Source organism: Electrophorus electricus, chromosome 19 (assembly GCF_013358815.1).
Source record: "Electrophorus electricus isolate fEleEle1 chromosome 19, fEleEle1.pri, whole genome shotgun sequence".
Taxonomy (NCBI): Eukaryota; Metazoa; Chordata; class Actinopteri; order Gymnotiformes; family Gymnotidae; genus Electrophorus; species Electrophorus electricus.
In genome coordinates, this window is record NC_049553.1 from 6,850,156 (window position 1) to 6,870,963 (window position 20,808).

Below are 20,808 nucleotides of genomic sequence, written 5' to 3' on the forward strand. Positions count from 1 at the left end.
ATTCACTGAGTTTAATTTTATTTGGACAGCAGTATGTTTTCAACATTAGCCAATGTAAAGTGAAACAGAAAACAAAAGGACTTGTTACAGTAATTAACATTATTCTTTTCAGGGGAAAAAATCTGTACATTAAGTAAAGAGTAAATGTGTTTGTACGAAAAGGAGATACACAAATAAGTCTCCAAGAGTTGAAGGAAATGAAACTGAACATGTGTGCACAAAAACCATAACTAAAGAAGGCCTACATGACAGAATGATTGACCAATTTTTGGAAGCAGCAGCCTATTTCCTTTTTTTCCCGCATCACCAGCACATTGTGTCATTTCCTCCACACCCCGGCCTGGCTGATGACCGTTGTGCCACTCGAATACCTTGCCAGCCACCTTTTTTTGTTATTATATATTATATATGTTATTGTTGGTTATTATCATTACGTTGGATTTCTTACGTTTTTGTGCATGCTTATGTTCCAGTTTATGTTACACTCTTCAGTTTGAGAGTAACACTTGCTTCCTTCCTTTTTATATTTTTTGTGCCTGCGATGCACTCTTAATACAAAAGTGACATCAGTCACTGAATTTCTATTCTTTGATATGGTTATCTCTCGTAGATGATTTTGGAATTGTATTAAGTGTTAACACAGAAGCGCAGCATTTTATCTTTGATCTCAGTTCCGTGCTTGGCTTAGAAAAACTGGTTTTAGAGCCCCTCAAATCATAAGCATCCACACCTCGGATACACGGTCTCAGTAAAAAAAAACATCATCAACAAACTCTGGCTGCAGTGTAAATTACTGCCTCTTCCCTTTCAAGACCTCAAACACTGTTCTGAGAATGGCAGCTACGGCCACAGCACCAGGGTCTGGCTGAGTCAGCTGATCAGACGCAACATAGCTGGCCCGTCCTGCCCTTGCAGTGAGGTCACGGGTAGACTCCGCCCCCACTTCTGATTTCTGTGTATGAAAACACAAACATTAGCATTATCCTTTGGCTTAAAAATTATGTTGATAAACAATAAACTACAATAAAGTAATAACTGAAAAGAGATGATGGCATAAATGACTGAAAAAAAGAGTGAGATATGATAGGTATTTGTTTCAGGCTTTGTGTACTGTACCTCCACTGCTGCCTGTAGTACACCTATATGGAGAGCAGGAGGCACAGTGGATAACTTCATCAGCTCCTCCACGGCAGGGCACAGAGCATCCAGCTGCAATGTAAGGAAAGCAATGTGTTACTAAAATGACAGATGCTTTGTCCATGAATAACAATAGTTACAATTCAAACAGAGGTGGAACAACTCTGAGTTCAGTCTTACCATAGTCCTGTCACCAGGCACAGCACCTCCATACCTATCAGAAAAACCGGAAAACCAATAAGAAAGACCTGCCAAGATTATGAGGGAAATCGCACCCAGTTACTGGGCCTTACAGGATTAAAGGCAAGTGTATTTATATAGCAATTTTATTACATGATGGTAAAGTTCTTACACAAAACAAACAAGCTACTCAAACAAATTTTTATAGAACTCTGAAAGCATTGTTAATAAAAAACAATGGAGAGAACACCTATATTACCTACCTTTTCATCGCTTCAGTTCCAGCATGCATTGCTTTGGCCCAGTCTGGTGCATCATTACTTTTACTCAGGTGGGGGGCAGCAGCTGTCAGGAACAGACTATACAGCTGAGCAAGGACAGGTCAACGTTTACTTAGAGACCTTCAATGGACATTTTGTTATTGTATACATATCATGCCCTTTTCTGTAATTGCCTACTATTAAATATTATTGGTCATATTTGTGGCTAATTTTCCTTTTCAGGATGTCATTTGGAATTTAGCACCTTGGTAGTGCATAGCATGTTTAGATCTGAAGGACATATTCCATACCGCTCCAGAAGATCCGCCCATTTTCTCCTCTAACAATCCAGCGAGAGCCGTCAGCAGTAGGGAGGGGCTTCCTGGGATGGCATTAGTCTGCATCCACTCCTGAATGGCTGTGACCGATTTTATAATGTCAAAATGACATAATTCATATACAAAATCCAAAGACTTAAATTAAAATTTGCCTCACCTTTAGCAGCAAGGGCATGTGTGTTCCCACAGTCTCCATCCCCTGCTCCACGATCCAGGGCATTGAGTTCATCTTGCCTCTGCAGGAGGGTTTTACACACAGACTCCAAAACTGGACGGGCCACAGCAGCAAAAGGACCTGATGGCCAATGATGATGTTTTTTGTTTGTTTTTTTTCCCCACAAGTCCCAAAATGTATTCTGAATTTCTATTCTTTAATATTATATATGCATGGATAAACAGACCAAAAAAAATCAAACAGTGGCCAATTAAATAAATCATCTATAACAAAATAGACTTTGTGTTCTGACAATATGCCTTGATAGTACAAAAGTGAGATCAGAGTCAAGTACTCAGGTAGGCAACAGTATTGAACATTTGGAGGGGGCTGACCTCCCTCCCTCTCTACCTTGGACAAGGTTCATCTCAGAGGTTGGTGGTCGCTCTGCGGGTTCAATGAACCACTTCCTTTCACTCACACATACACTGCTGAGGTTTGGCCAGGCTGGTGCTGTGCTTTTAGCATCTGTAGAATTTTGGGGCAACATGAAATGAAAATACCATGGCTTAAATAATAATTTATTTTGATTATGAAAAGAACTACAACAGATGGAGTTTCAGGATATTATCCAATTGGACGCAGTAAAATGGATCCATGTTGTCAGACTTTGTACCAACATATAGTCATGTGTTCATCAAGTGCAACAGACACTAAATAGACTGCTTGGACTCAACTAACCAAACAGTCGGATCATTTCCTCATCCACTTTCATTAGAGACAGAGACACGCCTGCCATCTCCAATGATGTCATAAACGAGCCTGACATGACCCTGGTAACCACGACTCCACGCCCTTCTGCCAACAGCACGCACACACACACACACACACACACACACACATACAAACAAATATACACACTACATTAAAAGGAATCCACATTACCCAACATGACAAAGGGTCTGTTTAATTTCCACTAGAAATTGTTCAAAGCATGTATAACAGCATCCCCCCAAAAAAGTGTTATGAAAAACAAAAGGCAATCTTTATAGGTTTCCTAGTGTTTATATTTTTTTGTTTACACACTGTACTTGGATAATTCACTACAGAGATATAATAATACCATGTTAGACTTACTTAAGCAGTTGATGGCAGCTTTAGTGACTACAGCCATCTCCAAACCAGACAGAGCACAAAGATTGTTCACACAAAGAACCACTCTGTCACCTGTAAGAAAAAAACTAACGTATACACTTCCTGGCCAAAAAAAAGGTCACCACCAGGATTTAACTAAGCAAATAGGTAGAAGCCTCCCATTGGATAATTACTGCATGGGTGATTATGTTTCAGCTGGCAGCAAGTTATTTAACCCTAACTGATGCAGTGAGTAGCTTCTCATTTGTTAAACAACCATGTCGAAAGACACATGTTGTGGTCGTGGAAAAGATGTTAATCTGTTTCAAAAGGGTCAAATTATTGGTATGCAAGCAGAGAAAACATCTAAGGAAATTGCTGAAACTACTAAAATCGGGTTAAGAACTGTGCAACACATTATTAAAAAGTGGAAGGACAGTGGGGAAACATCATCTTCGAGGAAGGAATGCGGTCGGAAAAAACTCTTGAATGAGCGTGATCGGCGATCACTTAAATGTGTGGTGAAATCAATTCGTAGAAAAACAACAGTAGAACTCAGGGATATGTTTAATAGTGAACGTAAGAGCATTTCCACACACACAATGCGAAGGGAACTCAAGGGGTTGGGACTACACAGCTGTGTAGTCTTAAGAAAACCACTTGTCAGTGAGGCTAACCAGTAAAAACGGCTTCAATTTGCTAGGGAGCATAAAGATTGGACTCTGGAGCAATGCAATGATGAAGGTCACAAGGTCAGATAAGTCCAGATTTACCCTGTTCCAGAGTGATGGGTGCATCAGGGTAAAAAGAGAGGCAGCTGAAGTCATGCACCCATCATGCCTAGTGCCTGTGGGGGCAGTGCTATGACCTGAGGTTGCTGCAGTTGGTCAGGTCTAGGTTCAGCAATGTTATGTGCCCAAAGAATGAGGTCAGCTGACTACCTGAATATACTGAACGACCAGGTTATTCCATCAATGGATTTTTTCTTCCCTGATGGCATATTCCAAGATGACAATGCCAGGATTCTTTGGGCTCAAATTGTGAAAGAGTTGTTCAGGGAGCATGAGACATCATTTTCACACATGGATTGGCCACCACAGAGTCCAGACCTGAACCTCATTGAGAATCTTTGGGATGCACTGGAGAAGACTTTGAGCAGTGGTCCAAATTTCCCATCATCAATACAAGAGCTTGAGGAAAAATTAATGCAACTCTGGACAGAAATAAATGTTGTGACATTGCAGAAGCTTGTGGAAATGATGTCACAGTGAATGCTTGCCGTAATCAAAGCTAAAAGCGGTCCAACGAAATATTAGAGTGTGACCTTTTTTTGGCCAGGCAGTGTAGAAACATATATTAAAAAACAAACAAACAAAAAAAACCCCAAACATATTTAAACGCATACACAGACCCTTAAATAATAACAAACCTTTAACTCCAAACCCACTATGCTTACCTGACTTCAGTGACAGATGTGATTGGCTGGAGGGGTCAGTCATGTGATCAACCATAGTCTTCACAACTTCATCGGCAGAAGCCATCTGAAGTAACCCCATCCAATGGTCAGTACAGCAAATGATATATTGCCAAGTTTAGACTTAAAGTACTACCAAGTTAGATTTGAATATTGTTGCTTTGGATCTGGTTGTATTAATTGAACTATACAGGATGCTAACCAACAAATTCAGCCTCAGGGTACAGCCTTCTAAAAGCAAATGGTGAATTCACCTTTGATCTTTTAATGCCCGGCTCTCCATGAATTCCTGGACACAGACATGTTGAGTACATAATTTAATAACAAACTCAAGCAGCCTATTAATCATTCAACATAAGGTCATTAATATGGACTCCTGACAGTCTTTCTCACCCATTCCTAGTTCCATGTCCCCAGGGGGGAGCTGGAAGGAGGGCAGGTATCCTGGCACACTGCATGGGGAGAGACTGACACCCAGAGTGCCTACAACAGTCAGAGTGCATCCTTGATTTCAGAACTTGATTCCCTGGTAGAGATAACATCATGTGAAATAGAAAGGAAATATGAATTGAGTGTACATTCCTGTTGCTCTTACCAATGTTTTTTGCTGCCTTTGACACCTGGGCAACAATTACATCCAGTGGACAGCCCTCCTCTGCCAGAGCTCCAGCCAGCTACAAAGTGCACAAAAAGAAAAACATGAATAATCCAGAAAAGGAAGAGAAAAACATTTAGAACATCACTACAGCTGGCCAACCATATGCAGTTATATAGTGTTCTGTTCGATTTACTACCTTATGAATGAAGACAGTTCCACAGAGCCCTCTACGGCCTGCTTTACTGGGCTGGGTGAAGGCACAGTCATCGTTCACGATCACCATGTCCACAGGGACTTTCTGTGCTCGCGCCTTTTCGGCAGCCAGGCCAAAATTCAGACGGTCACCAGTGTAGTTCTTAACCAGGAGCAGGACACCGGACGCACCGCTCTGCCAGAGTGCCATGATGGCTGCCAGAACACTTCCCGGAGGAGGGGCAGAAAACACTGCCCCTGCTACGGCTCCTGATAACATCCCTCTGCCAACGTAACCTTTAGGAAAATAGACAAGTGCGAAAACAGATGGAGACCATTATGCAGCTTCCAGAACATATCACTGAAGAATACTGGCTTGACACTGAGTGAACAGGAGACTAGAGATCCAGGAATCACCTGCATGTGCGGGCTCATGCCCTGACCCGCCCCCGGACAGCAGCGCTACCTTCCCCTTCAGGTGCTCAAGGTCAGAGCGGAGAACAACCCTGTGGCCCCTCAAAAGTGCAAGGCCTCCATTACTGCTCACAATGCCTTCTAAGGCCTCATCCACACACCTGTCCACAGAGTTCAGCAACTTTTTGTGCACCTGTCAGATTCAAAGGTATTTAGATCACTGCGCGACGCACCAAGCTTCCTACACAATGCACAGTAGTTGTAACAGAATTATCAAAATGTATCTTGTGCAATAAGACATCTGAAATTGCTAAGGGTGAAAACAAGTGCCAGTAGCGCCAACAGAGGACTACACTTAAACTAGCATGAGTGAAATTTTTCAATCCTGAGGACATCACCCCTCCTTTTTGCCAACCATTAGTGGACCATTACATTAATTTTTGTCATGTAATTGCATGACAGAAGCATTGTGGCTGTAGCTGTATTGGGGGTGTGGACCCCAACCCTATATTTCCTGGTTGTGGTAGCTCAGTGGTTAAGGTACTTAACTTCTAATCAGAAAGTTGGAAACTTTCAAACCCCACCACTGCCAAGTTCTTACTGTTGGTCCCCTGATCAAGGCCCTTAACCTTCAAGTTGTGCTCAGTCATAATTGTAAGTTGCTTTGGAGTAATGTGGTGTGTGTGTGTGTGTGTGTGTGTGTGTGTGTGTGTGTGTGCACAAATTAATATTACATCATTCTTAAAAATATTTTTGTCATCCATTTGTGAAAATGCAAAAGTGTAAGTGGTTGATTGCAATAAAACATGGTTGTACAATATATATATTTATTTTACAATAAGGATAAAACAAAAAACACTACTTTACACAACAGGATTCAAATTAGTGTTCGTATTCAAAAGAGCGAATCTACACATTTACCAGTGTCCTATGGGTTTGATTCTACACACTACATACCAAACGCACAACAGGCACTAAATGAGCAGACAGTCTCTCTTCACTCCAGCTCTGCTTAATCCAGTAGAAACGTAGTCTGATGTTTGCAATATGGTTATTCCTTCAACAACAACAAAATCTATGGGTATTTAATTGAAGTTATGTTTTTTTCTTCAGCTGCTTACTTAAAATATTGTCTACCTTAAGATTAAGCAGGCTAACGGAAAACAGCGGGGTTTTTTCATTCGCTTTTAATATATTAAAGTCATAAGAGCAATTAACTTCATGAATTCAGAGAAGACGATTTTTTTAAAGAACGGTTTAATAAACAAATCAGCGTTGGTCGCGGATATAGCAGTAAACAGTTTAAATGCTCTCGCTAGAAGACAGGTAGCCTGTTCCCCGCACTGGAAATCACATGTGAGCGCATGGATATTTGCATTTCATCATAATAGCTTTTATTCGTTAACGGGAAGAAAACGCTACAGTGTAAACTGACTAAAACTAAAGCTAATCTAAACTAACCTGGCTGTTATTACTTGCGCTGCGCTGCCGTGCTACTCTCAGGCTGGATGTTTTATGGTATCGGATCGGTTTCCTCAATTTCTTCACCGATATCACCTCTACATACAAGTAAACTTGCCATAAGCTATAGTTAGGCAACAGTCATTTTCAGTATTGTACCACTTTTCTGTGGACGTAGGAGTCGGTATTTGTGTGTCATTACTAAGGCAAAAAGCGCTAATCGCTTCGGAGCAGTGAGGCGGGCTAGTGGGTGGCTGGTTTGCCTTACGATGATTTTCTCAGCTTTAGTAAGGAATTCAGATTCGCACTTAAAGTGCGAAAATGGCAGCCACTGGGATAAACTTAGAAAATGTCCAAAAAAACAAACATCATCCCGAAGCCTACCTCCATGCCTCCGCAAAATAGCCAACAAGCTAGTTAAGAAAATGGTGGCGATGATCTTTGCTCTGTTTGTTTTGCTCCGCACCTCCTCACTAATGCACCGTTGATCAACATTGTGATTCTGCCAACACTTGGCCACAATCTTTCAAAATCAAATTCTGCCAAAATAAAAGTCCAAGTAAAAAGATTAAGTACATTTTAAAACAGAAAACATCTTAAAAACAAATAATAAGAAGAAATAGTATTTAATTAAAATATGATTAACTTAAAATGTAATTATACAAAGTTTTATTATACATTTAATTATACATTCACTAAAAATACTCCACGAACAAACAGTATGAAGGAATTGTGTAAGATAAAACCTCAAACTAGTGTGATTATGTGGTTATCAATGTGTTGATGGGACTAGTTTACCGGAAGGTAGATGTGGAGCTCTCATATTACTGTCTATTGCTGAATAAATCATAAGAGCATTATCTATAGAATCAAAATACATAGGTCTATGGTATGAAGCACAATAATTAAGCTAAGATTATTTGTCACCTTAGCTACATTAAAGATAAAAGAAAAAAGCTTAAGGGTATCACTGTTGCAAGCTAATGTCATTTTACACTTACATTCAATTCTAAATTTGGCTTTGAAATGCTTTATACGCCTAATATTATTGATACCGTCACCCACATAAGCTGTTTTTAAATTAGTGGCTTTTTTTGTAAAACGTTAACTAACCTAATGCATTCATGATGACCACAGTGTGCATATTTAACATGTTTCATACAGTTGCCTTTACTCCAGATGCTGTACCAGGTTACGATTTTGAACAGTACTTACAGATAATGACATAAGAATCATTGCTTTGTCTTACTAAATGGTAAGATGTCTGCCAGTTTACACACCAGTGAGCTGTTGCACTGCTACTGCTAATGTGCGTAAATTACAATTGCTGTCAGTGCAAGTGCCGGTGAGGACTGCTCTCAGGCGCTCTCTCACGCCCAGCAGCCACCAGAGGTGGGTAGAGCAGCCAAAACTGTACTCAAGTAAAGGTGCTGTTACTTTAAAGTAATAATTGCTCAAGTAGAAGTAAATGTAGTCATTTAAATTATTACTTAAGTAAAAGTAAGAAGGTATCTGTTAAAAAGACTACTCAAGTAGCGAGTTACCTCATCGGAATTTTATATATATATATATATATATATATATATATATATATATATATATATATATATATATATATATATATATTTGTACCACAAACTAATATGTGGTTCATAGTTCTTTTTATGCTGAATTCAAATCTGTGTTTAAGATGTTTCTCTCAGGCATGGTTTTTAAGTTAATTTTACAATAAGTTCATATTATTTATTCATAAATAAGGCTGTTATTACATTTAAAATATAAACAGTCTTGTACAGGTGTATGAATTTCACCAATATTAAACCCTCTTCAGTAGTAGTCTGCCAACACTGAGGGGCTCTATTTTCCTTGGTACCATAGACCTACTATCCATAACAGCACATGAGTACATTTATCTGACACTTTTATCCAAAGAAACTTACAGTTATGACTGAGTACAACTTGAGCAATTGAGAGTTAAGGGCCTTGCTAAGGTGTCCACTAGTTGCAACTTGGCAGTGGTGGGGCTTGAACCAGCAACCTTCCGATTATAAGTCAACTACCTTAACCACTGAGTATACTCGGTTGTAAACGATTTGTCCTCAGTTGACAGCTAAAAGCACTTTGGTAGCTCCCGTATAACTGAAAGAATAAACTGGCTGTGGAGAATTTCTGAAACCATATTTGGACTCGACCTGCAAAAATCCATAATAAACAGTTGTTTTTCTTTGCTCTGGGTCTTTGTCCTACTTAGTTCGTGTTGGTTTTTAATTTCGGCTACATAATGTGCGTATAACATAAGTCACAAGCATCACATTGGATTTTGTGATCACTTTGTGATTAGTACAGTTTCAGGGAATATTCCAAACTCTTGCCCGAGGTCACTTACTAGACATTTTGAAATTAATTAAATTTACATTGCAATTAGGCGACCGATCAGTCAGACCGGCTGGTTAGGTTCATTTTGTAATGAGATTGTTTCGATTTATCGCGTTACTTTCCAAGTATTTTCCGAGTAAATAAACGTTTACTAACCAAATAGTTTTAAATTCTTTTTTTTTTCTTCAGGTACCTAGAATTTTTGCATAGCAGTGTAGAGTATGTTTTACAGGAAAACAATCTGGCACGTACAATGCAACAAAAATCTTCTCATACGAGAACGGCTCCTTGTTTGCACGTGTTTCTTCAGGGTGAAATTCCTTGCATCCCAAGGCGCTGTGCCTTGCCGCCTGAGTGTTTGCATCCAAGCAAAAATATTAAAAAGCAGCATATTGAATCTACTTCCTACCACTTTCCGAGTCTACACGCAGAATGGCGACGTGTGGAATTGTGCAATCGATGTACGTTCGTATAGAGTACTTGTGCTTGAAAGCAAACCAGCTATAATAAGCCTAGAATCTGTCCTGGGTATGGATACAAGTGTGAAAACGTTGATATCGGACCACAGTTTACTTCCATATTGATAATGCATGTTAGTAGAGAGCACCGGTTTCACAGAAAATAATTTTTTTTAATGATATATTGGGACCTACTTTTCATAAATGTAATCATTTGACTCCCACGCTGGAAAATGTGACTGGTAGTTGCTCATTATGTCGATCTACTGTCCAGTTGTCTAATTTACTGAAGCAAAGCATTACCACCGTTACTACCCACCTCTGGCGGACAGTAAATATCAAGTCTAAAGTGAATTAAACATGCATTCATCTTGGAGAAGTTGTCATCCACTTATTATTTTTTATTATTCATTTGCATTTAGGTTCAAATTTTATTTTTAGTTCTAAAAATTACAGGGGCTTTGGTGACCTCATAAATAGCTACAGGCATGGTGCCAGTAGAGCAGTAAAAAACATGGTGAGAGAGTGTATCCCTATCAATGTCCTGCTTTTCTCTCTCTCTCTCTCTCTCTCTCTCTCTCTCTCTCTCTCTCTCTCTCTCTCTCTCTCTCTCTCTCTCTCTCTCTCTCTCTCTCTCTCTCTCTCTCTCTCTCTCTCTCTCTCTCTCTCTGCCTGCCTGCCTTCACTCTGCAGACATTTGGCATGTGACTCTTCTATGAGTTCACTACTCTGGGTGACTGGCCTACATGTCATGGAAATGCTGTCAGGACTCCCACTGCTCAGACAGACATGTGGATTACTGAAGGGAAATAATTTCTACAAAACCATTTTCTGCAATGGGACACTCAAATAGTTGCCAGATTAGTGGAGAAAGAATGGGAACACTTTGTTACTTCTGACCACTTATGAGAATCTATGTATGATAGTTGCCTGAAGGAGGTAATTTTTGGATCATTAATGTGCAATTCAATCCTCAGACTTCTAGATTTATACTTGTTTTTAGATTTAGATTTACTACTGATTTGCTACAGATTTGCTACTATTCTTTGGAAACACATTTTGCTCCCTGGATATCTCGCCACATCAATACCTCTTCTCCTCGGCAGGTACAAACGGATGATTGCATTACATTTTATTGCTGAAATCACCAAGACGACTATTAGTTCACTTTTGTCCCTAATGGGAATAAATAACTGACAGACACTGAATTTTCACTCTTTTACACGCTCAGCTTTTCAGAAGTTTTTCATAATATAGTTGTCCTTTTTGGAAAGTTCTGGTTGTCCTATTTTGGGAGTTGTCTGGTCTCTGCAGATTTTGAGAGCCTTCACATGAGTCTTTGTTGAGACCAAGGAAAAAGGGAGCAAGTGGACTGACTGGCCGGTTACATCCGACCACTCCACAGACATCTCGTAACAGAAGAAATGCTAAAAGGCAATGAGAAGTTTAACACCAAGTATGGAGTGTCGAACACTGTCATCAGTAATAGCACAAACAAAGCAATCAACACCCTGGCACTTGTAGCCAGACCTGATGTCTATAATAGGTAAGAAACTGTAAGACAATTTTAGTTGTTTCTTATATAATAGCTGTCAGTTGAGTTTTTGTAAGGGAACTTGGTTCTAAATCAACATAAAATAGGGGCTTCTATGTGCAGTATTAAACTAATGCAACATGAGTCTGAGATAAAAGTTAAAGAATGTTCTGTTGTGTAATTGCAACATAGTTCATTTTTTATGAAAAGTACCATGTCTTAGCACACCTTCATTAGTTCAGCTAACACGAAGCTCAGTATTTCAGTCTATTTGACATCGTTTTTTTATATTATAATACATGATTAGTACTATAGTCAGGCTTTGCTTGATGTTACCTCAATATCAATAAGGAGAAAGGGAACAGATTCTTTCTACTGAAAGCTCACCCTAGGGGATTAACACAGTTAGCTTGGAAATGTCACATGGAGAGATGCTGATGCTCTGATCATTCACAGTGAAGGTGCTTTGGTTTTGCAAGGGTAAGCGCACGTTCTTCCTGTTTCTTTCAGCACAAATGTCAGGGTGCTTTGAATAAACTAGTCTCTGTATAAGATGTGGATGTTCAATTTAAATTAATGTATAATCTCTAATACAGTTTCTTTTATGCTTTGTGTAACAACCTTTAGGGGCATTGTTTCAGACAGACATAATCTTGGTACAAACCTTGGGTTTAGATCATTACTACCTGTGTCTGTTTACACTCCCTGGACCTCATAAGAGGAAGACACTGGGGCTTGCTTCTTGTTTTATTCCTCATTTATGCTTCTCATTTCTAATTAAATTCAGTGCCATAATTTCTCTCTCTGCAGTATCAAAAAGGCAAAGTACTGTAATATTATGTGCTAGCCCATATTCATATAATACACGTATTAGTGGGATATTATAAGATGAAACCCACCATCTTGAATTCCAGTGTTAATTATTTAGCTGTTATTAATTAGTTATCTATATAACTATAATAATACTGAGTAATTCTGCACATATTCAAGTGCAGAATTAACTTATATTAAGGGGATTGAGGACACTGTGTCCCTAACCTTTCTTTCATTAATGACGGTGAGTGGGATGGTGCTCTCCAGCAGTTCCAGTAGCAGACTGGTGCACCCCCTGCTCCTCTATGATGTATGTAGGATCAAAGGATAAAAGACTTTGTTGTTCTAACCCTCAGTCACTTTTTCTCCTGCATGACTTCATTTCTGCCACTAACAAAGCTTCTCTTCTACTGTCTTGGTCAGCAGCCATCACTTTTTGAGCAAGTGGTGCAATCCTTCACATCCCACAGTTCCCTGCTCTTAGGCAGTGATATAAGAGAGACACAACGGATGCAGTGCAGGTGTCATATAATGTCTATAATGGCAGTGATATTAGAGAGACACAAAGGATGCAGTGCAGGTGTCATATAATGTCTATAATGGCAGTGATATTAGAGAGACACAAAGGATGCAGTGCAGGTGTCATATAATGTCTATAATGGCAGTGATATTAGAGAGACACAAAGGATGCAGTGCAGGTGTCATATAATGTCTATAATGGCAGTGATATAAGAGAGACACAACGGATGCAGTGCAGGTGTCATATAATGTCTATAATGGCAGTGATATTAGAGAGACACAAAGGATGCAGTGCAGGTGTCATATAATGTCTATAATGGCAGTGATATAAGAGAGACACAACGGATGCAGTGCAGGTGTCATATAATGTCTATAATGGCAGTGATATTAGAGAGACACAAAGGATGCAGTGCAGGTGTCATATAATGTCTATAATGGCAGTGATATTAGAGAGACACAAAGGATGCAGTGCAGGTGTCATATAATGTCTATAATGGCAGTGATATTAGAGAGACACAACGGATGCAGTGCAGGTGTCATATAATGTCTATAATGGCAGTGATATTAGAGAGACACAAAGGCTGCAGTGCAGGTGTCATATAATGTCTATAATGGCAGTGATATAAGAGAGACACAACGGATGCAGTGCAGCTGTCATATAATGTCTATAATGGCAGTGATATTAGAGAGACACAAAGGATGCAGTGCAGGTGTCATATAATGTCTATAATGGCAGTGATATTAGAGAGACACAACGGATGCAGTGCAGGTGTCATATAATGTCTATAATGGCAGTGATATTAGAGAGACACAAAGGCTGCAGTGCAGGTGTCATATAATGTCTATAATGGCAGTGATATTAGAGAGACACAACGGATGCAGTGCAGGTGTCATATAATGTCTATAATGGCAGTGATATTAGAGAGACACAAAGGATGCAGTGCAGGTGTCATATAATGTCTATAATGGCAGTGATATTAGAGAGACACAAAGGATGCAGTGCAGATGGCATATAATGTCTATAATGGCAGTGATATTAGAGAGACACAACGGATGCAGTGCAGGTGTCATATAATGTCCATAATGGCAGTGATAATGCACTGGCCAACAGCCAAGCCTGGTCTCTGCAGCTTACAGAAATGTTGATAAACGTACATTATCTGACCTGCCATTTTGACTAGCTTGGTGTGGTAAATATAGCCATTCCAACTGTAATTAATTGCAGGGATGAACAGGTTTGCAAAGTTGCTATCAAAAATATTTTGCAAACGTAATATTTTTGAGTGAAATAATTTAATCCATTATCATGTTAAAATTGAAGTGTACTTATGTGCACTGGCATTTGACATTTACTTACAATGGCTGTGTGGGACTCTGATCTAGTGGAGCTCACAAATGTCCACTTTGACATTCTCTTAAATTCCATTACCACCATTACACTCAGTCTTTTGTTGTCTGTTTTTCTCCATCAATACCATTCCATTCCCACTACATTATATGGGTTGAGCTACCCAAAAGTGTATATTTGCAACAACACAAAAATATGTAACATTTACATTTATGACTTTACGACATTTACAATGCTATTATCCAGAGCGACTTACAAACGTGCTTTGTCATTTTCTCATAGAATACCTCCTAGCCAGTACAGGTTAGATTCAAGAACATACTGTTCTTGATTTTCTTTCATGGACACACATTATCATTGTGCTCCTTCTTAGAATGAACATGTGGATTGAAAGGGCAGCCATTTCAAACAGCTAAGCGTAAACTCGATATAAGTGTGGCATACACCACACAGCTGTGCTCATAAATTCAAGCCATGAGTTGTCTCATGAGAGGAGATACTTAGGCGTTCAGCATCACCCTGAATATGTGACCTTCACATCACAAAGTCTGTGCTATGTGGTTAAGATCTTGGGTAATATAACATCGAAGGGAAAGAAAGGAAGAATGAAACAAAACGGAAACAAAGCATAAGGAAGTGCATGTTATAAAAGCTGATATGATTGGTGTTCATCTTTTCTCAGAAACGGAGCTAATTATTTATGATATTATTTATGTTACTAATTATTTATGATATGAATACCAGATGTATAAATATGATGTGGCTTTCTATAAAAGCTCAGATAAAGACTAAGATGGCATTTTTTAAGAAGCGTTTTTATACTGGAAGCTTTTTTTTTGTTTTTTTGCTCCAGGATTTTGTCTATGAATGAATGTTAACAAAGTAAATAACAGGGAATTACGTCTAATTATGTCTTCATTCAGGTTTTTCCTCAGCTTCTGTGTGTTTGTGGCTATGTATTTGTGGGTGTGTTCATGTAACATATTCCTCTTTTCATCTAAATAATCTTTTCATTCTGCAAGGACCCAAGCTGTCAGCTGATGGTTTATCTCATCTTAATATAGTGCTTAAAACTCCGGATTGATTACACTAATTTACCTCTGAGTCATCAATTTTAATTCTGGATCAACATAGGCTTTGCAATATCCATTACTAGATTATTCATGTAATAAAAGAATGAAGAAATTGTGGAAATCACTGCACAACAGTTAAAAATTTTCCTTTATCTGTAAGTATACATCTCAGTTTAAGATCAGTTGCAGCTGTCACAACTTACTGCCATATTTCCTATACATAATGCATATATGATACAATGATACAGTGTATACTGAAACACAGTAAAATTACTTCATGACAACAGAAGCTCACATAAGTTTAGATACAGCTTTAACACTGACTCCTGTATGTCAAAAACACTTTGAGACATACAGGAGTGCTACAGTGTAGCGAGTACAGTAAACAAAGCTTAGTATTTATTCTTTTGCACCAGGCAAAACTTAGCATTTATTCTTTGGCAATGTGTTACGTTTGATATATGAAATCTTATGCTATCAATTAATGATCACAATCAAATCATGTCCTATGAGAAGCAAATCTATACCCAGCTTCAATAATAGCAGGTGGTGATTTTCAATGGCATATTTCCTAATAGTAATGCATTTTTCTCCTAAAAATAGCAGAACTTTGAAACTAAACTCAGTTATACTAAAGTTCAAATGTCTCAGAGTCAAAGATACTTTGCGGGTAATATACAGTTTATTTTTTCCAAGAGTCTTAGGTTTCTATAAGCCTGGAGTCTCAGCGTGATCAGCATGTGTTTGTCAAACATATGACTTGTGTGTCCTTGACACTTTGCAACCAGCACAGTGACCTCAGATGAAGATAAATCTATATCTGGGTCCTATAATTTATGAATTCCCATTTCAGAGGGCTTGCATGTGTTTTAGTATGTGTTTATGGACTCATGTGTGTCTGTTTGTGTGTGCATTTGACTTGTGATGGATTGTCACCTTATCTGGGGTTGGTTCCAGCCCTATGCTTCCCAGATAGGCTTTGGCACCTCCACGACCCTGAACTAGATTAAGCAGGTTTAGAGGATGAATAAATCAATTATTAACCAATATGACAGAAGCATTATTTAGAGATGCACTGATGCATCTTATGTATTTTGAAAGTGTTGTGTCTACAGATCTAGACACAACACGAAACCACGAAAATGAGACTTCCCCAGTGATCAGGTCGCAGAAGTTTAAATTATACTTACCAATATAGCTGAGAAAATAAGCATGTTTCTATCTGATTTTTAATTATCTAATTTTAATGATCTAATTTAAATTTAGTTTGGGTAGTTGGCTAATTCTGTTTCATGTAAGAAAACTGTTAACAACTTCCAGGACAGTTGTACCTTTTATGGTCTGAAATGTTTGTACTAAATATGCTGCCTTTTATCATTATTTTGATATCACAGTCAAATAGGACAAATGGTGGATTTGAATAAGTTGTTCTGTGACAATATTATCTTCTGCTCATTAAAATATAGATACTGAAGAATTGGACAGTTAAGCACTGCTAAAAACACAGCTTTAAATACAGCTCAGTGGAAGGAAGACGTATTTTATCGACACTATTACAAGTAAATGTCTCACCCACACATTTTGAGATACGAAAATGTGAGATAAGAATAGTGGATGCGTGTGGCCTGAAACTGAAAATGTGAATCTCCATAAAGAATAAGAAGTGATGAAACCACAAACGACAACTCGAATAAACTTGTCTTTTAATCAAAAATTATAACCACAGCAAATGTATACTGTGAAAACACACAGACAAAGTGTGTGAGATAAATCAAGAGCAGGCTTGAGACAAAATGATGAGGTAGTTTTAACTATATATTTATTTTATAAACTACAAATTGTTAGCATGTCTATGAATGTTATATTCCAATCCTTCTACCACTATTTGTAAAGTGTTAAGGTGACTAATAACCCATTACTTACTCTTAAAGCCAGTCTTGGCAGACTATGATTTAGTTTGATAAGGAGGATATAATAAGACTTTGAGGCAAGCATGCAAACTGCTACACTTCAGCTGAATAGCTGATGAGCTCATAGTATCAGTGGGGGCTGTGGAGAGGCTCAGGTGATGAGTGCTGAGTGATACGTCTTCCCTGGAGCCCTGGGGTCTGTTTGCTTTCATTATGCCCAATTAACAGGTTCATGGAGGCCCCTAACATTTGGCGTTGTGTGCGGGCTGCCAGAGGGACACGAATGGCAAATGGTGTCATATCACTTGCACTACAAGAACCCATGTTGATGATTACTTATAAACAAATGCTTAGGGGAGGGGGTGACAAAATAACAGATTGAGTGATCACTATAAATATATACAACAATACCTTTCAACTACTTCTCTCTCTCTCTCTCTCTCTCGCTCTCTCTCTCTCTCTCTCTGTCACTCTCTCTCTCTCTTTCATTTCTCAGTTTGCATTGTAGCTAGCCCTCTCTCTCTCTCTCTCTCTCTCTCTTTCTTTCTCTCTCTCTCTCGCTCTCTCCCCCTCTCTCTCTCTCACAGGGGCTTACCTGCTTTTTACTGATAACTGCTTTTGGAATCTGCAGTAACTGGACGTCCACTATGAGAGTTCACTTATGACTAGTACCATATATGCAGACAAAGAGAAGAGGATATAAGAGAAAAAACAGATGACAGAATAATGCAAGAGTGAGATGAGTGCTTGGACTTGGTGATAGGACTGGTTTATGGGAAGAGTAGGGATGGATTACAATACTGAGAAAATAATTCTCTTTGGGAACTTTATGGCTATGAATATTTTAAAGGAAAATCTTAATTTCTCATAGAATATCACACACAACCTAAAATTAGCACACCCAGTCTTGTTCTAGGAGATAAACCAGTCCCATTTCACTCGCATTAAGAAAAAGAGACTAATCTGTTTTCTAGTGTGATCGATTAAAGGAACTGGGCTAGTGGATTAAGATAACTTGTACTTGTTGTCTGATGTCCACTGGGGGATGGCAAATAAACTTACGTTCAGAATATACTTAGTGCTCAGGAGAGCCCAAATAACCACTTCCAGGGATAAGACAGTACAGCAAGTGAATGTGTGTGTGAATGTGTGTGTGAATATGTGTGTGAATGTGTATATGTCCATTTTTATTCTACTTTACAGTGAATTTTGTGTGAGAACATGAACACAACCAAATGAAACACTTGTTCATACAGTTCAGCTACCCTCACAAATATGTGTATCAGTGAGCAATAACTGGAAAAGAGACATAACCTACTCATGTGAATCAGATGGAAACAATTTATGAGTAGGCTAGCATGCTTCACCCTTAACCACATAACTTAATTTGCCCCAGTAACTTGACTCAGTCTCAGATAAAACATGACCCCTGGAGTCATGGTGAGATGGGACTGGAGGTTAAGGTCTTCAGTACACTCACATACCCACTTAGAGCTGATGAACCTGACAATATGTGATCTTTTCTTGCTTTCTAGCATTTCCTCTAAATTACAGTTAATGTAGAACAGGGGTGTCATTAAGAATGGGCTTCCGGGTTTAACCCCCAATGTTTCGATAATGAGTCCCTGAATAATTTTTTCCATGTCAGGTTTATTCAAATAGTGCATTTTACACTACATTAAATTAAAAAATGTACACTGCAGGGTGGAACCCTGAATCTTTACATGCCAAAGCCCATACCCCTGTTGAAAAACATTAAACAATATTTTACCATTGTCATACAGTGAGATGTGTTTTTGTCCATGTATCAAAACAATTATGCAATCACAGTTTTCCTTTGTCCCGTTTCTCTAGAAGCCAGAAAGGTTGTTGCTATGTACGTAGCCCTTGGACTTAGCCAATCAAAGAGAAATGTTGACGTCAAGAAAGGGTTAAAACGGGGTTACAATTTTGTAATGGAGCCAAAATGCTTTAGTTGCATTTTAGTTCTTAATCTAGTTGAATGACATTACTCAAGTTACTTCTCTGAGACATGACATTATCTGAGACAAATTTAGAGCAGACCATAACTAATCAGTCCCAAAATATGTATGCATTCACACCTCTATGATTATTTTAAGCCTCTTGATGCTGATTGGTTCACAATATTATGTGTCCAACATCTAAACTGCACTACATAGTATTATGGAAGTTGAATAAAAATGTTACAGTTACATAAGCTATACTTTTTTACTGTAAGTAAGGCAATAGAGTTAAACAAAGTTAGTTACATTAAAACCACTCTTGAGAAGTAGCTATTTTTTCTACAATTAACACCTAGTTCAGTAGCAAATCTGGTAACTATCCACAAGACACACAAAAATGTCTTACCTATTTATAAAGTGCACCTTTCACACTTAATGGCCTTATGACAACAGTTGTAACATTTACCTGACACGTTTATCCAAAGCAAATAACAATTATGACCAAGTACAACTTAAGCAACTGAGGGTTAAGGGCATTGCTCAGGGGCCCAACAGTGGGAACTTATACCAGAAATCTTCTGATTACAAGCCAAGCACCTTAACAACTGACCTACCACAGCCCCCATAGCTGATACCAGTTTGATAAAGCCCATGAAAAATGCAATGTTAATAAATCTCTAGTTTCAGTTGCTAAAGTAGGAGAGTAACATTTGGGAGCCTGAATGCCCAGATACCAAAGCCCATACCCCTGTTGAAAAACATTAAACAATATTTTACCATTGTCATTTCAAATGCTCAGATACAGTGAGATGTGTTTTTGTCCATGTATCAAAACAATTATACAATCACAGTTTTCCTTTGTCCCGTTTCTCAAGAAGCCAGAAAAGTTGTTGCTATGTACGTAGCCCTTGGACTTAGCCAATCAAAGAGAAATGTTGACGTCAAGAAAGGGTTAAAACGGGGTTACAATTTTGTAATGGAGCCAAAATGCTTTAGGTGCATTTTAGTTCTTAATCTAGTTGAATGACATTACTCAAGTTACTTCTCTGAGACATGACATTATCTGAGACAAATTTAGAGCAGACCATAACTAATCAGTCCCAAAATATGTATGCATTCACACCTCTATGATTATTTTAAGCCTCTTGATGCTGATTGGTTCACAGTATTGTGTCCAACATCTAAACTGCACTACATAGTATTATGGAAGTTGAATAAAAATGTTACAGTTACATAAGTTATACTTTTTTACTGTAAGTAAGGCAATAGAGTTAAACAAAGTTAGTTACATTAAAACCACTCTTGAGAAGTAGCTATTTTTTCTACAATTAACACTTAGTTCAGTAGCAAATCTGGTAACTATCCACAAGACACACAAAAATGTCTTACCTACCTAAGTGCACCTTTCACACTCATTGGCCTTATGACAACAGTTGTAACATTTACCTGACACTTTTATCCAAAGCAATTT

General features: G+C 38.5%; 2 protein-coding genes across 4 annotated transcripts in view; one reads left to right on the forward strand and one right to left on the reverse strand.

Moving 5' to 3' along the window:
- Nucleotide 1: 1 nt before the first annotated feature.
- On the reverse strand, nucleotides 2-7,823 carry tkfc (triokinase/FMN cyclase). Its single transcript, XM_027003774.2, has 16 exons — nucleotides 7,727-7,823; nucleotides 5,885-6,074; nucleotides 5,472-5,764; nucleotides 5,273-5,351; nucleotides 5,071-5,160; nucleotides 4,932-4,966; nucleotides 4,660-4,744; nucleotides 3,207-3,296; nucleotides 2,811-2,927; nucleotides 2,481-2,597; nucleotides 2,073-2,210; nucleotides 1,889-1,995; nucleotides 1,581-1,684; nucleotides 1,318-1,351; nucleotides 1,117-1,209; nucleotides 2-952 (listed from the first exon to the last, which is right to left on the reverse strand). Exons 1-16 carry the CDS (start codon nucleotides 7,730-7,732, stop codon nucleotides 791-793), a joined length of 1,740 nt encoding a protein of 579 aa, XP_026859575.2. The 5' UTR covers nucleotides 7,733-7,823; the 3' UTR covers nucleotides 2-790.
- Nucleotides 7,824-10,895: 3,072 nt separating this feature from the next.
- znf638 (zinc finger protein 638) overlaps nucleotides 10,896-20,808 on the forward strand; it is a 29,817-nt gene continuing 19,904 nt past the window's right edge. For 2 of the 3 annotated variants that reach the window (XM_035520039.1, XM_035520040.1), the window contains exon 1: nucleotides 10,896-11,282. In XM_035520039.1, the coding sequence (XP_035375932.1) occupies nucleotides 11,092-11,282 (191 nt within the window). In that variant the 5' untranslated portion in view covers nucleotides 10,896-11,091. Of the gene's footprint in view, nucleotides 11,283-11,490; nucleotides 11,723-20,808 lie in introns of all 3 variants that reach the window. The other variant, XM_035520041.1, reaches the window with a different exon arrangement.